The sequence below is a fragment of the Lytechinus pictus genome, chromosome 14, assembly GCF_037042905.1.
Source record: "Lytechinus pictus isolate F3 Inbred chromosome 14, Lp3.0, whole genome shotgun sequence".
Classification (NCBI taxonomy): Eukaryota; Metazoa; Echinodermata; class Echinoidea; order Temnopleuroida; family Toxopneustidae; genus Lytechinus; species Lytechinus pictus.
The window spans coordinates 12,363,467-12,386,628 of NC_087258.1; the positions used below are offsets into that span (position 1 = coordinate 12,363,467).

The following is a 23,162-nucleotide window of genomic DNA, read 5'->3' on the forward strand; positions in this document are numbered from 1 at the left end:
GTTGATTTGAATTAATAGAGAAAACTCATACAAGCATAACGCTAAAAATTTCATCCAAGTGGGATGTAAGATAGGAAAGTTATGACAGTTACATGCACACCTTGGTTCTATGCGAAAGAGAGAATCGATGTCTTTGTCCCTCACTATTTCTTTTGTTTTTTATTAATTTATACAATACTTTGATTTTTACAGATTTGGCTTGACTGAACAACAAAATGGTTAAATAATTGTATTCCACATGTTCAGGGAGGAATAGAACTTTGTTCCACATGAAAATGAGAAAATTGTAATATTTTATATTCCACATAATAAAATACAAAAGAAATAGTGAGTGGGTGGTGTCATCAATTCTCTTTTTTGCATACCGACCAGGATGTGCATATTTAAGCGAAATTTTAAAATAGCATAACTTTCTCATTTTACACCTGATTTTGAGGAAATTTTCAGTGTTGTGCTTATTGCATTTTTCCCTTTTTATTCAAATCATTTTTTTTGGGGGGGTGGACTTGTCCTTTAAAGCTTCTGAAATCATTCAATATAATTGGCTAATAGCAAATTTCTTACAGAAATTGTGGACTTAACATGCCATTATGAAACGGGGCCCTACACCAATACCAAACTTGATATCCCCTGTTTTTTTAAACCGAGTTTTCAGCGACATGAATGAAATTGTCAGCTCTGATTACTTCAGGCATATTTTTGGTGTTAATTGGGTGAAATTGGGTCGAGTTGTCCAGCCGATCTGGCTGTTCGGCTTGTCGAGCTGTCTGGACCCCGTGTAAAAAGTTGTGAAATATAGTTATGCAGTGCCAAACTGCTCTCCATTTGGGGTGTCGGCTGTGCTGCGATATCATTTAAAATTAAGGTACCCCAGGTTCTAAAACTGTACTGCAAATGTATTTAAAAAGGAATGTATTTTGGAAGAAATCAACCAAGTTCAAGTAGGCCTATCCGCCTATCCCATCTTCACCCCCCCCCCCATAACAAAATGTTGGCTCAGGGGGGGGGGGGTAGGTGGTTATCGGGCACGTATGAGGTGGCATCATTGCCGGATTGAATTCCTTCAGTGCTGGTGACAGCTTTCAACTTACATAATCTCTATATGCAAAGCAAGCACATAGGTGAGTCTCTCACAGGGGCCGCAGAACCCCGGGGGGGGGCACTCGACCAAAAAAGTGGTAGGGGTGTGCCGCGGGCGAGGCAAAAAACGGGGGCCTTGGAGCGGGCTTATTTTAAAGGAGGGTCCTCGGAACGGGCTTCGGAACTACAAATGTTTGTGAAAACGGGGGTCCTCGGAACGGATCTCCGTATCTCTGTGAGTGCGTATGGAACGGGCAATCGTGCATAACGCAGCTAGCACGGCCTCCGCCGGGTGCGCTCGCGCTTAGGCGATGGTCGAAAAGCGCTCTACGGCCGCTTTTCACCAAAATTGTAGCAAATCAATGCGACCGGAACGGCGTAACGAAAAATATGCGAAGCTCTGGAACGGATTTCTTTCTTCTTTTTTTCTCGATAAGAAGGAAATGCTATGCCTTGGAGCGGCTTTCTTTGTTCTTTTTCTCAATAAGACAAAAATGCTATGCCTTGGAACGGAAATTTGAGTGTAAAAATGGGGGTCCCCTCCGCGGCACATACCCACTATGCATTATATACTGAGTGCCCCCCCGGGCGCAGAACTGTTTTGAAAATGGGGGGGGGGGCGGCTGCATGTCCATATAAAAATCAGGGGACCGTTTCATCAACATTTTTGTCTGACAAGTTGTCAGATCTGACATCTTTCCTTGATTCTGATTGGCTGAGAGGCACTGTTACTATAGTAACTGTCGGATCAAATGGGACTTGTCAGATAAAACGTCCGACAAGTCCTTTCATGAAACGCTCCCCGGATGGTCATTTTTACGTCTTGTACATGGTTTTGAAAAAAATTGGAGGCTGAAGCCACCCCACCCCTGGTTCCGCACCCTCTTTGAGAAGAGAGGAGGCAAATTTCACGACAGGTGAGGGGCATATTACTGATTTGCCCCCCCCCCCCCCCTTCCGAAAACATTGGCATTGTTCCATTACGCTGCCATAGTGCATGCCTGCTGCGCCTATGGTGCATGCGTACGACGACACGTACGTCTCGCGCGCCGTACAACGCCTCGCAAAATTCGGCCATTTAATCATCACGTAAACTCTCGGAGAAGACTGTGCTCTATCTTGATTAAAAAAGAACCACTAAATTTAATCAAAATGGGAACCAACAAAGTTCAAAAGAAGACTAAGGTACGTTTATTAATCATGATTACCATAAGTAAGGTTTGAAAAGTGTGTTTTGAGTGTCATGCTGCTCCCTGTTGACACTTAAAATTCTTCGTTTTCATGGCATGTTGGGATCGTTGAAATTGCAAATGGAGACACAGTGCGTGAACGTGAATGGGCCATGAGGCATGAATGGTGATTGCGTGCAGAAAAAAGCAACACGCGGTCTGTGTGCTGGGCCACGTGGTGAGGCTGGCTGGCGGCGTGCCGTGGTTGGTGAATGGTCTTGAAATCTTACTGAGACCGAGTGTCAGACAACTTAATTATTCTTATGCTGTGCTTGTGTAGTGTCCTCTGACTTAAAATTTATTCATGTTCGTCCATTTTTTTTTTTTAAGGGGGGGGGGTTTGCCCAAATTTGAGTTTTATTAATCTATGACGAGTATGACTTGGCTAGATTTGGACTTTTGGTGCAAGATCGCCACATGCTCCAACTAGTCTGCACAGTGCCCCTTGTCTGAACATTATTTAGACTCAACATGGTGCTAAATATTGAATTGAAAGCATTAAATTCATGGAATATCCCAAATAAAATGCAGCCTTGCTTGACAAAATCCCTGAAACTTGTGCAAAGTGAATTGGTACGCAGACATGGGGCACCATTTTTTTGTTTAATCTAAAAATGACTGACCTCAGTTTTTTCCAAGGAAATCAAATTTCTCTCTAATTTGTGTCTCACCTTCAATCCTGCGTCGTCAACATAGAAATCTTATACTATTACTAGGTTAAGTTTTTGAATTATCAATGTCATAACTTAGAAAAATATGGATAAAACTTGGACATAAATGAAACTTAACATCCTGCCTGGGTTTCAAAATCTTCTTTACCTAGAGTTAGATTTTTAAAATGTCATACATGTAACTAAAAAAGTTTGGTCAAGTGTGTGACCAAAATTATGACAAATCTTGACTTTAAAATAGATTGAAATTCACAGAGCAAAATGCTGAAAATTTCATCAAAATCGAGAACACATAACGGAGTCGGTGAATTTTTAAGTTAAGCAATATTTTGTGAAAATACTGTAGTCGCACGTCGTCATGAATATTCATTTTGTGGGCTGATGTCACATCCCCACTTTTTCTCATGTTATTACATAAAATCATAATTGTTTCATTTTTTCATACATGTGTGTATAACGTGTCTCCTTTAATAAGTTGCAGCAATGAATACCGGTATCTAATGCACTATATCAGTGGTCAATCCAATTTTTTGTAGTTCTTGATAGAAAAAAATTGAATAAACCTAATAAAATACAAAAGAACAAGTGACATCAATGCATAGAATTGTTTCACTGGAATAATCTTTAAAATGCCATAACTTTGTTATTGTCCGATTTTGATCAAATTTTTAGTGTTTTTTTTTTTTTACTTTAATGTAAAAAAAAATCATGTAGGCCTAACAATTATAGGTTTCCGAGTTTATGAAACCCTTGCCTCTGGAAATAGATTATTGGGGCATACGTGTAATTTTTTAAGGGGAATCCAACCAAATAAGGAAAAGAAAAATCAGACGAGTTGATAGGTGAAAGTTTGAACAATATTGGACAAACAACAAGAAAGTTGTGAATTTTTTAAAAGTTGTAAATATTGGTAATCACTATACCCATGGAGACTTTAAATTGGCCGCATATGGGATGTCATAGTGATGTAAGGCAAGGACTATTCAATGTACTCCAATACACATTATGGCTAAAATGTCATTTTTCCCAAAAGTTTTATTTCAAATTATAATTTTCTGTCATGAGGTCTTAAAACAATATACTACCTGGGTTGTATTTAGATTACTGCCCCAGGGGAATGGGTACTTAGGAGAAAACCACAAATCCCTGATAATAAAGTACATGGCCTATGGGAAAGTTGTCCTTGCCCCTTGTCATAATTTACTTACTCAGCTGCCAATTTGAAATCTACATAATATTAGTGATCTCAATTTTAAAGCAGCTATAATTTCTTTCAAACTTTCACCATTCTGTATAATTTATTTTTCTTCCCAACACAACATTTTATGGCCAAGGCTGGATTCCCCTTTAAGATGGGGGAAAATATGTGTACTTGTTTCCGGTACCCTGAGGTCAGGCATTGTTTTAGGGTCCATTTCACAAATGGGTAGGAGTGGTCAGTGGATCCACAGTCTGAGCATCCAACAATCATGCTGCATAATTACCCCTAAAATCATCCTAACTTGAAATTTATCCTTCTGCAGACTATTAGCTGTACACCGACGTGGCCTGGATCTGGAGGAATGCTGCTCTTCATTAATCTTCGTCCCAGTTTTTGCATCTTGCGTGGTGCAAATTGTCTAGATATGTTGACTTGTTAAATTTAATGAAGGCTTAGCGAAGTCTTCTACATGAATGCACGTTATGATTGTGGTTAGATTGGGTCTTGCGTGATCCAATTGTGTTTCGATACAATGTGTTGGAGAGGGGAGGTCTAGCGTGGCCTGCTATATGAAATTAACATGTGGCTGGTTTGTGGGTCTTGCGTGGCCCAAAAGTTGGTTGCCAGAGTGTAAGTAATTGGGTACCTCCAATGGTAGCCGGAAAATGGTATTGAAGTGACCCAGTGGTCTTGCGTGGCCATGGTGTGAAGGGTCTTGCGTGGCCCTTGATCTAGGTATCATGCAGGTAATACGAGACAACGGGTCTTGCGTGGCCTGTGCATTTGTAGTACGGGTCTTGCGTGGCCCTAAGTTACATGTAAATAACTTCTTACGAACAGTGGGAGGTAGTACCAAATCTGCATGATTGGCGGAGAGTCTGTGGATAAACTGGTTGCGACAATGGTACCAAGGCCCGGCTTCAGGCTTTCTTAATAGATGACTGACTCGGCTCGCCCTTCCTACCAATTTCCAGACAGACCAGTTCCACTCTCGCCCTCTATCATGTTTAAGTGGTAAGGTACTTGTAGTTGTAGTTGAGATGCATAACCGATTTGAAGTTTTGGTAAATGATCATCCCAAAAATGCATAACTTTTCCAATTCTTTGCTAATGCCACATTATATGAAACCCCTAAAACTTTTCTGATGGAATGGCAAAAAAAAAATTAGTTGGATGGAATTTGTGTTTTGCATGAAAATTTTGAATCATACATGTAGGATCTTTGTCTAGTTTTATTTTTTTTAATAAAATCAGTAAACACAAAATAAGTGCACAAAGATCCTTTTAAAGAGGGAGAGAAAACATAGTAAAAACTCTGAAAAATTCTAGTTTTCAAAATTTTTGGAGGGTAAAACTCTGTGTCATTACAGAGGGAGGGCACGAGATGTCAAAAGGAAGTTTTAATTTTTCCTAAAGAATCGGCTGCTGAAAAAGAGATGCAACTGATACTACACTTCATAAGACTGGAATGTTAGATAGTACTAGAGTATAGCCCCCATCACACTTATTCGGAATCAGCAGGAATCAAGCAGAAGCTGGAACGAAAAAAATATTAAACAAATCTAGACATTTTGGGAGGAATTTCTGAATTCACCAAACTGGAGTTGAAATTCAGTAAATTGACCAGATGAATCATACACTAGTCTTAATGAACCGCAATGGAGTCAGATTGATAATTCGTGCTACATTCTTGGACATTCTAGGCGCATTCTAAATATTCTTCCTGCATTCTGAGAGCATTCTAAATATTTTTGTCATTTCTTTTGGCCGTCCCGGAGGGGTATTTTCAAACTGTTCGAAGTAGATTTAAATGACCAACTGGTGGTCGAACAATAGTCCTTTCATTCCGGTCAATTCTGCTTGATTCGGAATAAGTGTAATGGGGGCTAATAATTTACACTTTTGACCCTTTACCAAAGCTTCAGATGGGCTTTAAATGTACGTGTATGGTGTCAATGTTATTTTACAAGAGTCACTCACACTGGCAACTATTCCAATATACCAGAAATTTGCATGCAAAAAGTGAAAATCTGTTACAATCTTTGGTGGCAATGAAAATTGAAGTCAAAATTTTTCATATTTCCATTTAAATTATAAACAAAAATATGTTTTTGTATTGAAGGATCAACAAAGCTTACTCATATTGTTTTGATATTTTTTATTTTAAATATATATTTTTTGTTTTGTTTTTTGTTGTTTTTTCTTGAACATTTGTCCTTTGTTTGAAAAAACATTGAAAAACTCTGCAGAGCATTATAGTGGACATTCTCAATTTTATACCATTATAAGAATTGCATGCAATCATGAAGACTATCTTTGCCCAAAAGTTTGATGATTTTCCCATTTTCAAGTCATGTGAATTTTCATATCATATTGCATATGCACATTGTGGATAAACTGTACTCACGATATACATTTCTCCTATTTGATTTTGCAGGGGGTCAAGTCTGAACAGAAAGAAAAGTAAGTTTGTTTTTTTATAGAAAAATGGTCGCAAGTAATATAGGCCTATGACTGATACTTGTATAAAGAGTCTGAAGGAAATGATGATTCTACCTCTTATCTATAAATTGGTCTAATTGTGGCATCTTTGCTCGCGATGCACATGTAAACAAAAAATTACTTCAGGGCCAGTTGCAAAAAATCATAGGTTTGCTATCCATTAGTGTCTTCATGTACTGTAGTACCATGTATAAACTTGAGTGTTACATACATGTACAAAGTGCAAGCTATATATGCCAATATAGTTTTCTATTCTCTTTGTAATCAAATAGATAATATCCATCCAACTAATTCCTCTGTTGAAACATCTTTATCTGATGTTATTTTTCATTTTTTTTAAATCAATTATTTACTATTGTTTTACAGGTCCGGCAAGGGAAAGAAGTACAGTAAAGTTCCGCCTCCAAAACCAGTAAGTTATTTTTGATTGAAGAAAGAAATTACAAAGTTGTAAAACCAAGGTTGATTGTCACTATACCATTGTTGATCTAGATCCGGTACATATTTACTGAACTTTGTGAAATTATGAAATCGAAGCTGAAAAACAAATACTCTGTAGATGCCAACACAGGTAAGCACATGTGGGACAGTGTATTATTATTGCTTGGAAAAAACATTTTGCTTGAATTTAATGCATGTGTAGGGACAGTGATTTTCCGTTTCTAAAAATTGCCTTTTCCGTTTCAGAAAATCTCAAATTCTGTTCAGCATGTCTGAAAACGGAAATTCTGTTTCCCCATAGACTTTGTGTACATGAAAAAGTGATAATTCCGTTTACATAGAAAACCAATACGCAATGAGTAGCGATGTCAAAATGCTAGCGCTTGTCAAAATTTGCATCTACCAATGTACTAACATCGCTTTAAAATCCATTTTAATCGAAGATATTCGAGCTCAAAAACTATCTAGAGAAACATAATCAACATGAATACATTCCCACCTTTCATATTATTAGTATTATTTTATGGTTAAATGAGATTTTATCACTGATTTGGGGACTTTTCGGACATCGTTTTGAGCAGTCGACGACTTCCGCCTATCAGCCATTTTGGAATTGTTGAATCACCGTGATCATGATATTATGACCAAACGCAGAGGGCAGCAACACACGGCCGTATTCTGCCTCATGCGGACGTGAGTGTAAACTAATTTAGATACGATCGAGGGGCTCGAGTGTAGTTACGATGTGTTGATTGTCATGATTGTTGTAGCAAAGTGAGATCGTGTTTTATCCAGTTGATATTCGTACTTTGTTGAGGATTTGGGAGTAATTTCTGTTGCTATTTTGTGCATTTTGAGAAAAAACATGTTTTCTGTGATTTCCGTTTGAAAAGCCACTTTCCGTTTCAAAAGGCCGATTCCGTGTATTCCGTCCGTTTTCCGCGATTGCGGAAAATCACTGTCCCTACATGTGTTGCTAATTTCTCAGCAATTAAAGAAGTTATTTTAGAATCCATTGGCACATAATTATGTTTTATTTATACATAATGACACCTGGTTGGTCATTTGACTGGATTCTGTGTAAACTCATTTTGAAGTCGTTCCCACAACTTGCATGAATGTATCTTTACAATACCTTATTTTTCTATCTCTTGTAAAGGTTGAAGAAGAGAGCGAGAGTGAGGAGTCTTCAGAAGAAGAGGTGGAAGTACCTGTCAAGAAGGGAGCGAAGAAGGCAACCCCTAAGAAGGTTGTGAAGCCTCAGGAAGACAGTGATGACGACAGCGATGATGACGACAGCTCGGAAGAGGAAGAGCCTGCTAAGCCAGCTCCAAAACCTGCCAAGAAGGCTCCGGTAAAAGCTGCCAAACCAGCTCCAGCGGAGGACAGTGACGACGACAGCAGCGAGGAGGAAAGTGATGAGGAAGAGAAGCCAAAAGCCAAGGCACCTGTAAAACAAGCCACGAAGCCTGCTCCCAAGAAGAAGGTAGCGCAGGAGGACAGTGATGATAGCGAAGAGGATAGTGATGATGACGATGAGAGTGAAGAGGAGATGGAAACTCAACCAACCAAAGCCAAGGCACCCGTCAAAGCAGCGGCCAAGGCACCAGCTAAGGCCAAGCCAGCTCCGGCAGAGGAGGAAAGCAGCGATGACGAAGAGGACAGCGATGAAGAAGAAGAAATGGAAGTAGCGCAAGCTAAGACTGCAGTGAAAAGGAAGAAGACAGAAGAAAGTAGTGATGAAGATGATGATGATGAAGAGGATAGCGACGAGGAAGAAGAGGGTAAGTTTACCGGTTTAAATTTGTAGAGATGCTTGAGAGTAGTTATAATTTTGCAATCTCAAATTTGCTTTGACTTTCACTTTAAAGTAAATCAAAATAAAAAAAATTCTGGTGTGAAAGTGTTTACCTGTTCAAAGTGAAACTTTTAACTCCTACTTTTTTTTTTTGGGGGGGGTGGGTTTATTTTGGAATGAATACTATTGTGAGTCGTGTCGGGAGTCAGATGTTAGAATATCAAAGTGACTTAGTTTTTTCTGAAAGTTATAAACATCATACATGACATTAATATGCTGAGGCCTTTGATATAAATATGATTTCAAAATGTGCAGTCTTGCCAAGTTTTAGAAATTACATAAAAGAAAAGTTGCTTTTCATAATTGAAAAAAATTTCATTGATTTCAGATGAGCCTCCAACAAAGAAGGTCAAGACACCAGCTGGAGCCAAGAAAGCCAAAGCCAACGGTGATTCTACCCCAGCCCCTGCAACCGATAGTAAGTTCTTATAGCATTTGTTTTTCTGTTGCCTCTTTTTAGACCATTCACCTTTTCTCTCATTCGTATTTGATGGTGACATTGATGCGCAATTCAAATATGATTGCTCCTTGCCCTGTTCAATCTGAAACGTTTTTGCTGGTTTTATTTTGGTTAATTTCACCTGTCATATTTTGTCAAACATTCTTTTCCAGTATGGTCATTTCTCTGCAGGTAAACAAATGTGAAGTGATTAACATAAAGTTATGCAGATTAATAAGTTGCATATTTCAAATTATACATGTAGTCGACTTTATTATTCTATCATTACAACTCTCGTCATGAAGCAGCACTTAAAGAAAATGAGAAGCTATTTTCCATTTGCACTTTGTGTGACATGTACGAGTTTTGTTTCTTCATGGTTGTCTTGGTTGTGGCTGTATACTGAACACTTTACATTCTTGTATCATGCGTGTGGGATTATCATCTTTACCATATAATTCAGGCTCTTTTGATAATTGAAATTTATACATGTTGGCTTTAACACGCCTGGACGATTTATCCAGCGTATGCCGATGTCCTTGGAGCAAGCCATGTTATGATTTAATCCGAAATTCTTAATTTTTAAGCAGTTTTTTTTTTTTATCAGATTTATTTCTTGAAATAGAATAAGATGGTAAATAGCTTTCGATATGTACGCTGGGATACCTGGCTGAATCTTAAGATGTGACAGCCCTTTGCGAGGGCTGTTTGTGAAGTTTCTGGGATAAATCATCCTTTACCCCCCCCCCCCCCCTCCCCTCAAAAAAGAATAAATTTGCTTGGAATTGCCCAAATAAATCACCCCCCCCCCTGTCACATGGATTGTTGATATCATTACATTATCTTTTAGGTGCAATCAGTATCTTCATTGCCAACGTGGATCCAGACACCACAGAAGAGGAGATCCAAGAATTCTTTGAAGAGAATGACGTTAGCTGCTTCAACGCACGCATGGTCAAGAGCAGAAAGTACATGTACAATTCATTCATTTTCATCCACTTTACCAGACTTTGTTTTCAAATTTCTGAGCAATACCTCAAATTTTCAGTGTCCAAGATAATGACTCTGCTTTGACTGTAGTTTCCAAGGATACTGATTACCTTGTTGCAATTATGAGAGTCAAACTTCTTCCCCTTGGTGGGACTGATGAAGTAGCTTTGATGTGTTTAAATTGAACTTCTACATGTATGACTGCAATAATAATTGAAGAGTGGGGTTTTAATGGATATGTTCAAGTTAGGAAAATTGACTTAAATGGGGTTCATATATATCAATTTGCTATTGACCAAGGATATTTTGTTTTTCAACGATATAATTGTTCAGCTATGTCTGTAAGAGTTGTGCCACTAAGCAATATTTTTTAGACCAGCCCATAATATCGATTCAGTTGAGAGCAGAATTTTTCCTACAATAGTACCAAGCAAGTCCACTTGGTCTTTTGGACCACTTTTCATTTCCTTGTACATGTATTGCTTGCAATGTTCAATGATGACTGATCTAAAGACTAGATAGATTCCTTGGAATCTTGTGTTGATTTTAGAATCGAGGCATTTGTCTGAGAACGTTAAGATGATCTCGCAGGCATCCTTACGTTTTGATAGGAATTAAATTGATAAAAACACCAAAATATATAATTTTGATCCAGCCCTCGGAGATTTAACTGTAATATTCCCATTCGTACATTTCTTCAGGTTTGCGTACGTAGATGTGTCTACCGAAGAAGAGTTGAACAAGGCTCTCGAGCTGAGTGGGTCGGAGTTGAATGGTAATAATGTCAGGTTGGAACGTGGCCGAAGTATGGATAAAAAACAAAATGACAGAACACCAGGCGGCACACCAGGCGGCACACCGGGCGGAGGATCAAGTAAGAGTAAAATGCCATTTATAACTTAGACATGATCATTATGTTGCTTGTATGTTTGTATTCTCAGTGTATTTGCGATCATATGTTCTTTTGTACGTTCTGTAGTAATTCAATGGCGCACTTTATATTAATCCGACTAAAGCTCCAGCTACTAAAGGCACTTGGTACATTCAAGGACTCAATCCTGCTGGTTGCTAATTCACCTCACCTGGGTTGAGTAGCAGGGTGCTACATAAGCACTTGCCCGATTGCCCGGGGCAAGTAAAAGTTATAGTCAGGCAAGTGTTTTGAAGTAAAGATAAAAGCTACTTGCCCGAATTGGGCAAGCAAACTTTCTCACAGTAGAATTACATGTACCAAAATTTGGGTCGATATGATATATTGACCCTAAATTTGGTCATGGCGGGCAAGATAAAATCACTTTGTAAAAATAAATGCAGAACAAGGTACATCAGTTCATGTCAAAAGAGAGAGAAAAAAAGTTCAATGGTTTCTAAAACCATAATATTTTCTTTTTAAATTTTTTCAAGGATTTTTTTGGGCAAGTGAAATAGATTTTCAGGCAAGTATATTCCAACTATTTAAAAATTTACTTGCCCAACAGGGCAAGTGCGTCTAAAAAGTTATGTAGCACCCTGAGTAGGTAACTTTCTTGCTGAAAGAAAACACCATGGCCGGGATTCGAACCCAAGTCCCTCTGATTGAAAGACTAGACTCATAACCACTAGACCATGACACTGCCACGCATCTTATAGTTGTATATTATTTAGGCGTATAACTTGCCTCAGGAACCCAAACAAACCATCTTCAGGGAATAATTTTGCTTTACAAATTTGAATAGCATTTTTGGTCACAAGAGGAAAGCTCTCAACTAGGTAATGTACAGTCCTATGTAAAAATATGCTATACAAAAGACTTAATGCATAGCAGTCTTTCAAAAATGTGGAGCAAAGTGCGATGCGATACCAGGAAAATTATTCCCTGATCTTGTCATCGATCTACATGCTAATTCATTGAACCGGTGGCTGGTGATGTTATTTTTGCAGTGTCCCAACATGCAGTCAGCGTTTGTGCAAATACATGTGCCAAGGCCTATTAATATGTAGGGTCATTTCAGTAGCTACATGTATGGCTGCCAATTTAGAGTCGAAGACAGATCAGCTTTACAGATTGACGTCTTTGTTTAAAAGCTGGTTCTTTCTAATATTGAATGACAAGAGAAACAGAAAATTAGAAATGCTATTCTGATATACATGTGGTGGAGATTGAACTTTGATTTTAATTTACCATAATTTTTTTTTTTTTGGGGGGGGGGAGAATATATTTGCACCAATTTTGTGAGAATGATGCGGCAACTTGTTTCCAGTTTTTTGTAAATTCTTGTCATGGATCTAGTCTGGGTTTTCCTTTTTAAATCTCATTGAAGTACTAGTCAAATTAAAAACGTGGATAAAACACAATTGAGTACAATTTCCAAGTTATGAGTAATAGCAGTTTATAAACCCTTCAAATAAGGCATGTCTGTAGCTTGTCCACTACTTGCATGTAAGACCGAAGGGGATATAAATGGACCGGATCCACTTGTACATGATTATTATTGTCATGTGCTCACTAAGCTGGTCCAACAGTTTCATCTTACTCTGTATTAATATCCAAAGACCATTTCAAAAACAAGAAATTGTTTCATTAGAAATAGAAATTAAATATTTACCCTTGCTATAGATTTGGAATTAGTAAACTTTGTTAAACGTAATTCTGTGAACTAATGGTATTCATGCTAATCAGTGTGCAAAATGAAGATTGTCAACACAGACAAGCACATGTGGGAACTTGCATTATCATTGCTCAAAAAAAGACCTGTCAGCTGACAGGAGTGTAATGCTTATATTGCCAATTTCATGGCAATTTCACATGTGCAAAATGCACTTCAGTCTGTAGTCGTTACACTGCAAAAACTCTGGTGTTGATTTAACACCAGCCTGGAATCTATGTCAACACCTGTTTCCTTTTGTCTAACACCAGAAAGTTGTTTATACAACCCCAATTAGTATTTAAACTGCATCGGTTTAATTCCAAACTGGTGCTGTTTCAATACTTATCTGGTGTGAACAATATAGATTCCGGGCTGGTGTTAAATCAACACCGGAGTTTTTGCAGTGTTATTAACAAGCACTCATGCCTCATGGCCATTTATGCTTTCTTGACAGTCGTCCACAGTGACTAAATCATATTGCTCTCTCTTTTTTCGCAGGGAGAAGTGACGGGTCTGACGACAGGACACTGTTTGCGAAGGGACTTAGTTACAGCACAACTAGCGAGTCTCTGATGGAGACCTTCGGGTGCATGGATGCCCGGATTCCTCTGAATGACCAAGGACGACCAAAGGGGTGAGAACTGTTTACTTGGTCTATTTCTCGGGTAGTCTTGTTCCTTGTGAGCTAAACCTACTTGGCCTACCATCAAATTGGCTAAATTGCTGCTTGGTCTACACTACACTTGGTCTATTACCCACCTAGTCTAATTCTTATGCAGTCTTAACCCTAAAAGAGCCTGGTTATTTGGACCCATCTCACAGTCTGGGAGGGGGAAGGGGGCTTATCCCCCCCCCCCCCATCGGCCTTCGATCTACAAGGCTGTATGGTTAAATTTTTTTAAATAGATTTTTAATATAATTAATTAGATCTAATTATGCAAATTTATGCATGAAATAAAACATTTGCTCTAATCAACTATCATACGGCCCCAAAACTGCTATTTTTTTATTCAGACCCTTTGAAGGATCCTGATCAAATGTACTTAAACAAATTTGGTATTGCTATTTTTTCTTATGTAATTCTTTGTTTTTCAAAAAAAAAAAAATTTATTGTTTTTTTTTGGGGGGGGAACTGTTGCAGACCTAATTCTGATCATTAACAACAAAATTAAGTTTAATCAGTAAAAGTAGAAATGATATATTTATGAATTTTGGCTTAGATTTTCCTTGAGTTTGAGCCTGAAGGGGAAGTTGATGAGGCTATCAAGAAACATCAAGGGGTTCGATGTTAAAATTTGTTATTATGTAAACTAAAGATTTTCTGTAACCTTTTACCCTTGACCCTACTTCAGATTTGCCTTCCTCGAGTTTGAGACTGAAGGAGAAGCAGATGAAGCTATCAAGCAACACCAAGGAGTTGAGCTTGACGGCTGGTCCCTGATCCTGGACTTCTGTGGATCCAAGAGGAAAAACTTTGCTTCCCCTGGTGGTCGAGGAGGAGGAGGTCGAGGTGGTGGTGGACGAGGAGGACGTGGTGGTCGTGGCGGCGGTAGAGATGGTGGAGGTGAGTAAAATTTACCTATCTTAATTTTGATTAACTTGTTCAATATCTATTGTCCAGAAGATTGAGCTTAATCCAATAACCCCATAAAAATTCTTTCATCAATTCTGTTCAGACATTTGTTAAATAGGCTTACTGATAGTAAAATGATAATAGAAATGATTAATTTCTCATTTCATTTGACTCTTTAAATCCTTTTTTTTATATAAATCCTAAAATACAAAGTATTTTTTTCCCCAGCCAAGATAAAAACAGTAATTTTGTTTATAAAATTGTTTCTATGTATAGTCATAGTTAATCATATGAAATAGGAGCTTGATTATCAGTCATAATACTGCATTCGCCTGCATGTTGTTCATAAACTTCTGGTATCTGTTTGTCCCGATCAGACACCTCCAACAGCAAGACGTTATTTGTGAAGAACATCTCATCTGATGCATCCGAGGACTCCATTGCCAGTACACTAGGTGCGGTTGCTGTCCGAATTCCCCGAGATAGGGACACCAATGAACTAAAAGGGTAAGGAACTCTCCTCATCATTGATCTTTGTAATTGCACCAACCCTTCAAATAAGGCATGTCTGTAGCTTTCTCTACTACTTGCATGTAAGACCGAAGGGGATATAAATGGACCGGATCCACTTGTACATGATTATTATTGTCATGTGCTCACTAAGCTGGCCCAACATTTGTAAGGAGGCGATTCTTTCATTTTTTTTTTTGTCAATGCAGAGAAGGGTTATGGAGTAGTCTTGAGGACGCAATGATGATGACTTTTAAAATAATGATATATACTTCTTCATCATTGACGTCTTGACACTCTCTCCATAGTCTCATAAGCGACGGTCCAAAACAAAGATGGATTTCCCTAGGAAATCCATCTTTTGAAACATATATGAATTTAAATTTATGAATTTTATTGATTTTTACACCTTCCTACGCCTAATGCGTAGGAAGGTTTTAAAAAAATTTACTAGAAAAGTATAAAAAATTAAGGTTTCTTACCAGACTGATGTCGAGTAGACCCCTCGATCCACATGTAAACAACGCAAATACAATGGCGACGACCCTTGAACCGCTTATGTATTACGTACTTCCGATACACAATGCCGTTTTGAATAACAATTTATAGATAGAAAATATTACTTTACAAATATTAAAATTTATAACTTGATTATAAATAATTAGCAGTATTATATCAATTTTTTTTAATTACGTAAAATTTTTTTATATTTGTAAAATAATATTTTTTATCTAAAAATTGTTATTCAAAACGGCATTGTGTATCGGAAGTACGTAATACATAAGCGGTTCACGGGTCGTCGCCATTGTATTTGCGTTGTTTACATGTGGATCGAGGGGTCTACTCGACATCAGTCTGGTAAGAAACCTTAATTTTTTATACTTTTCTAGTAAAATTTTTTAAAACCTTCCTACGCATTAGGCGTAGGAAGGTGTAAAAATCAATAAAATTCATTAATTTAAATTCATTTATGTTTCAAAAGATGGATTTCCTAGGGAAATCCATCTTTGTTTTGGACCGTCGCTTATGAGACTATGGAGAGAGTGTCAAGACGTCAATGATGAAGAAGTATATATCATTATTTTAAAAGTCATCATCAATGCGTCCTCAAGACTAGTTATGGAGACCTGGGGCCAATTTCAAAATTACATATTTGCAATAACAATTCAAAGCTTCTAAAAACATGCAATATGACTGGCTGAAGGTATAGAAATTATGCATTTTTTGTTTTGAGACGGGAGGCTGTTCCCCCCCCCCCCCTGTTTTCGTCTATAGGCGATACATTTTGTTCCAATTTTTAGAGAGTGGAGTGATAAGACCTTATTCATGTTGTCTGTCTATCCATTCATCCAAATTTATAAACAGAGATGTGCTCTGGCAAAATTTCTTTAAAACTTAGTCGCTTATTTCAGTGTTAGTTACACTTGATGTGGTAAGACTTAAAGTGCGAGGTCATCTGTGTAATGTCAAAGGTCAATCGGAAGTGTCTCGAGACTAATTCAATGAAAGTTCAAGGTCTCAGGTCTCAGTATAGGAAATATGTTACTATGCAATAAAATAAGTGTTAAACAGTTTGATTTTATACAGTCTTTGCCTCACTGGAGTTAATATGACCAAATGCTTTGGGGGTTTACTTAAAAGGATTGATTAGGAGGTCAAAGGTCCCAAGATCACACTCCTACCTAATCCTGCTTTGGCAGAGGCAAGAATTTTATCATCTTTATTATCAAGAATTCATCCAGTTTGTCCAGAGCACTTTGTCTTCAATAAATTTCCTTGCAGTGCGGTAAATCCTTTGCAGAGATGCATCATCCATCAACATTATTTATCAAAGCATCTATGTAAATTTCATTTCAGGTATGCGTACGCCGACTTCGATGACCACAGTGGAGCCCAGTCTGCTATAGATAGTTACCAAGGTCAAGATGGCTTGTTCCTGGACTTTGCCAAAGAGAGGAGTAGCCCAGGATTTAGAGGCGGACGAGGTAAATAGTTGGAATATGATCACTTGGCCGATTTTCCAAAACTTAATTGCAGCTCTTGCAGTAATCTTTCAGGGGCTTCAAATAATAAATAATATGTTCCATTTATATAGCGCAGCTACTATAATTGCATATACTCTACTGCGCTTGATACTTGGTATCATATTATTACCCCGGCTGTAGCTGAGCTAAAGCATTCAAGGAATAAATCCTACCGGGTACCCATTCACCTCACCTAGCTGGGTCAAGTGCAGTAGAATGTGGGTAAATTTCTTGCTGAAGGAAAACATGCCATGGCTGGGATTTGAACCCACGTCCCTCTGATTGAAAGACTAGAGTCGTAACCAAGGCAGTTTTTGAAAAATCATCTTAGAACCACTGTTGGCAAAGGGGTTCTCAGTGTCAATTAGACCCTGGGTCTGTACCATTGGAGCAGAAATCATTTTATAATAATAATAATAAGTATTTCTAATGCACACTTTCTAATGGATCATTACTCAGGGTGCTACATATTAAATAAACAAAAACATTGGAAATAATCACAATTAAAATCATCAAACATAACATTCATATGAGGAAAAGACATGGCCTTCACTAATATGATTGTAAAAATAGGTAATATGACAAGGCTCCACACTAACTTTTTTTTCTCTGTGGCCCGATCGGTCCACCAATATTATCAATAGATTTTTTATGTGATTTTACTTCATTTTACATATTTCACAAGTACAAACAACAACATGAAAACGATATCAGAAAGCTCATGAGAATACAGATTTTGGTGGCCCTAAAACCATAGAAAACATCACAATTTAGCAAAACATTTTTAGCCAACCGGGCCACCAAGCGTGAACTTTTACAGAATTTTGGTGACCCGACTCTCAATTTAGGTTGCCCCGGGCCACTGCTAATGTTGAGCTCTGAATATGATTTTCATGCAATCTCATAAACCTTTTCCAAATGTGACAATATACTTTAAATGTTAATTGTATCTCTTCATTTAATGCCCCTTGCCCCTCTCAATTTTCTTTTTCAAAATGTATATTGTGAGTCAGAAGCATGAATTTCCACTTACGTGAATACTTTTTATAAAACTCCATACATTTTCTTTTGCAGGTGGCTTTGGAGGTCGAGGTGGAGGACGTGGAGGTTTTGGTGGACGAGGTGGCGGTCGCGGTGGTGGCTTCGGTGGACGAGGTGGTGGTCGCGGTAGAGGAGGCTTCGGTGGCCGGGGAGGTGGACGAGGACGTGGAGGTAAGATTTTATTCATTATCGTTGAGTTTTCTCCAATGTTTGTGAGACTTTGCACAAGCAAACTTGCTGAAGTTATCTACCGCAATTCAAATGTTTCCCAGGTCAAAGAAGTATTTCAGATTAAATTATGCACAATGTGTGTTGTATAATCCAAGTTGTATCTCTAGTCTATTCAGTCAAATATGTTTCTGTAGTCCCCTAAGATTAGACTTATATAAAGTGGCTTGTACGTGATCCTGCGATGTAGAAGTGTAAAAGGCATTTATTGAATGACTTGAACTGTGTCGTCATGGTATCTTGTCAATGAGACTATAATGTGACAGGTGTATTCAAGTTCAGGGTCCAATCTCATGTAGACTTGTTATAATAACAGATGCACACTTTCCATGACAAATTTACTATCAGCCAATCAAATTGGATGATTTCAGTAACTTAACTGTTATTGAAAATTTGTTATAACAAGTTTTATGAAACGTCCCCAGATGTGGGCACGGGCAGAGGCATAGATTTTCACTGCAGCAAATCCATCGAGAGTATGCACAAAATTTATTAGGCTAATGATAAGAATGACATTGGTTGCATTGTTCAATGATGACTGATCTAAAGACTAGATAGATTCCTTTGAATCTTGTGTTGATTTTAGAATCGAGGCATTTGTCTGAGAACCTTAGATTGCATCTCGCAGGTTACAGGGTTAACACTTGACCAAGAAAGACTGATGTTAAATTGCCAATTCGTCTACAAAAGACTGCCAGATTGTTTACTCATCACATGGTCTACTTTCATTTAGTCTAATGCCATTTCGTCAAACAATCATTTGGTCCAATAACCATGTGGTCCAATCATCACTTCGTCTAATCACCAGTTTGTCTACCATTTCTTCTCATAACCAGTTGGTCTTATACCCATTTTCTTTTCATTTCGCCCAATTAAAATTGAGTCCAATTAGACCAAATGGTATGTGGACTGAATTGCTGTTACACCAACTGGTTATTAGATGAAATGTTGAAAGTACGAAATGGCAATTAGACCATGTAGATAGTGGACGAACTGAAGGTAGACCAAATGATAGCAGACGAATGGTCATTAGACCAATGGAAAATAAACCAGACCAATCACTTATGTAAGCTGCTGTTTTACGGTGGGAGAGTGGAAGTGCTGTACAGATTCTTATCTGTTATTTTGGCAGCTATTTTGATTCTTTTTATGCCATCACTTCAAAGGTTGTTTGGAAGCAATATTGGAAGATATTTTTATTATTCTGCTACAGCCACAAGGTTTTCTTGAGACATTCATTCAACTGTGTTCCCTCCATCATCTCATAAATTGCCATATTTATCATTCCAATAGTTAACAGAGGTTTCATTTGTTTTTTCTCCAATTTCTTTCCCTGCTGCAGGTCTTGGCTTCCAGAAGAAAGACGGCATCAAGGAATTCCAAGGAAAGAAGAAGACATTCGGGGACGACTAGATGATCCTTCCATAATAAACATTTTAAGACTTGAAAATCACAATTTGAAGGATTAATTTCAACCTTCTAGTAACATGCCAAACTGGACATATCTGCAGGTATAACGTCAGCTTGAGATCTTCATTGGATCTTTGCCTGCACCAGCTGGTATCTGGAATTAGCATGTGATTTGTCCACTATTATTTGAATGGTATATTTGGAACCGTCGTCACCCCCAAGTGTCATGCCAAAGTGGACAATGCAGCAGGTGGATTGCCAACGTTTGAGATCATCATCGGACCTTTCGCTGCTTTAGTTTTATGTGAATTAGTATGAAATTACACCATTGACACAAATCCAGAAACAAATGAATTGTTTGTAGGATGTATTCCTTTCCTTCAATGCCAAACAGGGCGTTGCACATACAAAACCAACAAAATGCAAAGGACAAAATTTGGAATTGAGCTTATTTGTACATCTCCAATTTTGCTTGAAAAATGTTATTAAAAGTACTGCACCTTGTTTATGAGCTGCATCTGCAAAGGCCAGAGCTTGTGGGACATTTTGTTGCCTCCGCCCATTGTAGATGGTGCCGGAATAATTTTTTGTTCTGAAATTAATTCAAAAAAAATTTGCTTGGTGTCCCAACAATCCATTTATATTGGAGCAATTTTACAATTTGTGAATTTCTCATTTGAATTTTTCTCTCCCATTTTTTTTTTTTTATTGCAGCAATTGGACAGTGTTTGGTCTCGCTTGTCTTGTTAATGCAATTTTTCTTGTAGATTTATTTTTAAGCTATATTTTAATAATTATAGCACTGAAAAGGAGCCTCTTCAGTATTTTGCCTTTCACTCTCGGGAGCGTAGCACAGTAGGAATGATCAAAAATCAAAGAAAATATGAAAAAGAATTTTTCTGCTTGATTTTATGTAAGTACCCCAAGAGTGCATGATGAAAGAAAAAATAGAATGTCTTTCATTTTTAGTGCTATTCTTAGAATGTGTAATACCAAGCACCTTTTTAGATACTGTTCTGAACAAATTCTGCTCAATCATGGAATCCGATTAGATGTTTTTATGATAAAAATGGTAATTTCTTATTTTCCCCAGGGTATCCACTTCAGTTAAAAGAGAAACTGGTCTCCCACTGGCCTTTTTCCTAACCATTAGCCATACCTCTGGATGTCTATAGGTGGTTTCAAACCGCCTCGATCACAAGAATCCCCGTTTTTAGGCTAAAAAATACCCAATAATTATTCCTGCATTCACACCGCCCCGAAACATACTCTTCGGGATAAATTCCTGAAGTTAGGAGCATGTGCAGTATGGTCTAATAAGCAGGCAAGGCGCAAAATTCAAAACCACTAGCCCAGCAGCCACCCACGGCGCCCGCGCCCAACGACACGCTGGGCTAAAAGTTCCCGTAAATTGCTTTCACATTGCCAAAATACCTGCGACCTTGGAAAAATCCCCGCGAAAGTTCTCGTAATTTCGCCAAGTACCTACCACTTAGCTGGTATTTTCTTTTGGGGAAATTATGCGTAGTTTGCTTTCACATTACCAAAATACCTGGTATTTTCTGATCGGGGTAAATTTCCCGATCAGAGAATACCTGGAACTGACGAACTTCGAGGCGGTCTGAAACCACCTTTTGTCGTTCATGCTGCTGCGATATAACCCTTTTTGTTACTGAATGTTAGTCCACATGTAAATGGCGCTCCATTACAGGTGTGTCTATTCCCCCCTTACATTTGGGAACATGGCATTCCAAGCCGTGAAACAGAAATGAAGAAAAAGCGAAAACTAAGAAAACAAAATGATTGGGATTTTGCGTTAGTGCCCCAAGAGTGCATGATGATAGAATAACACGTCGCTCCTTTTTAGTGCTAATAGAATGTGTTGCCCCAGCGGGCCCTGCTTAACGCAATGTTATTTTTATCCTGACTATACACAATTTCATTCGTATCAATATATGAGTACGTGGATATTTTTTTCTGAAACTTTGTTTTATCAGAATGTGATAGCCTGTATATATCATATGATGTTTCTATATTATGTAACATTTCATTCATTACACCTTTTTCACTTTACTCAAGTATGTGACATTGCATTTTATTATTTTAAAAATGGAGAGAAAAGCATCATTCATTTGATATTTGATTATGTACAGTGATTTGATCTTCACAATGAGTAAAATGAATTTGTAAAATATTTCTTTTGTATGATTGATTTATTTTGGTATATTTTGATGTGAGAGAGATGATTTGAACAGGGCTCATTACAATTTCTAGGTAGAGGCTTCAGGATTATTTTCCAGAAGGGAAATGTCACAGAATTTCTGTATTTTCCTCTGTTTTCATGAAAAAAAATCGAAAATTATATATTTTGTACATTATCGTTAATTATTTGTGAAGTAGACGTTCTTGTGAATTGGCAAATTATTGCTTGGACTGACTCTCAAATTTACAAGCCATGGAAGTTAACATTTTCTGCTTTGGAAAGTAAGGAATTTTGAAAACTGTATGTGTACAAACCCTGAATGAGGAACCCTGTTTGAAGTGTGAAGTACTTTAGTGTAAACTGTATCTTGCTTTCGATACTATAAAGTGAGAGCGCTCAAAAGTTTTGTACAATTTTTCGTAAAGTTACGACTTTACGAACAACTACCTGAATATGTTCTCGGTGCTAAGTCAGCTTTATAGGAATATATTTATTATACCGTATATCCTGGTGTGAAGTAGTCTAGTTAAATGTCAAGTCCACCTAAAAAAAATGTTGATTTGAGAGAAAAATCAAAGGCACGATGCTGTAAATTTCATCAAAATCAAATGTAAAATAAGAAAGCTGTGACATTTTTAAGTTTCGCTTAATTTTCACAAAAAAGTTATATGCACAATTTAGTAACAAGCTAATGAGAGAATAGATGTCCCTTACTATTTCTTTTGTTTTCTTATTGTTTGAATTACACCATATTTCAATTTTTACAATAAGGAAAAACTTGACTGAGCCATAAAATGTTTAACAATAGTAATTGCACATGTTAAAGCTAAATGATAGTAGTTGCAGTAAACACTTATTTAGTGAGAAAGTCTGTAAAACCAAGTTTAAATATTACTATATCATCGTGGATCTAGATCTGGTACAGTTACATAAACTGAACTCTGTGAAATCATAAAATCTAAGCTGAAGAACGATCACACTGAAGATCGCCAACACAGATAGGCACACGTGGGACAGTATATTATTATTGCTGGAATAAAGACCCGACGGAAGTGACCGAATCCGCGCTTATTTTGCTTATTTCTCAGCAATTACACAATTTCTTCCAGAATCCTTTGGCACATATTTTTTATTC

At 37.7% G+C, this 23,162-nt stretch overlaps 1 protein-coding gene across 2 annotated transcripts; it reads left to right on the plus strand.

Moving 5' to 3' along the window:
* Nucleotides 1-2,081: 2,081 nt before the first annotated feature.
* On the plus strand, nucleotides 2,082-22,018 carry LOC129276622 (nucleolin-like). Of its 2 annotated transcripts, none has more exons than XM_054913010.2 (13): nucleotides 2,082-2,265; nucleotides 6,619-6,644; nucleotides 7,050-7,095; nucleotides 8,284-8,908; nucleotides 9,311-9,400; nucleotides 10,272-10,389; nucleotides 11,113-11,285; nucleotides 13,537-13,672; nucleotides 14,391-14,602; nucleotides 14,989-15,118; nucleotides 16,979-17,106; nucleotides 18,220-18,357; nucleotides 19,757-22,018. In XM_054913010.2, exons 1-13 carry the CDS (start codon nucleotides 2,233-2,235, stop codon nucleotides 19,825-19,827), a joined length of 1,926 nt encoding a protein of 641 aa, XP_054768985.2. In that variant the 5' UTR covers nucleotides 2,082-2,232; the 3' UTR covers nucleotides 19,828-22,018. The 2 variants fall into 2 exon arrangements, with proteins under 2 accessions (XP_054768985.2, XP_054768984.2); XM_054913009.2 differs by having other exon boundaries at nucleotides 2,147-2,265; nucleotides 10,272-10,395.
* Nucleotides 22,019-23,162: the final 1,144 nt, after the last annotated feature.

Bases quoted from the DNA above. Each gene is read 5' to 3' on its own strand.
- LOC129276622 (XM_054913009.2), top strand. From the start codon at position 2,233: ATGGGAACCAACAAAGTTCAAAAGAAGACTAAG. The intron at 7,096-8,283 runs GTAAGTTATTTT...TCTCTTGTAAAG, and splicing joins AAGTTCCGCCTCCAAAACCA to GTTGAAGAAGAGAGCGAGAG. The intron at 18,358-19,756 runs GTAAGATTTTAT...TCCCTGCTGCAG, and splicing joins AGGTGGACGAGGACGTGGAG to GTCTTGGCTTCCAGAAGAAA.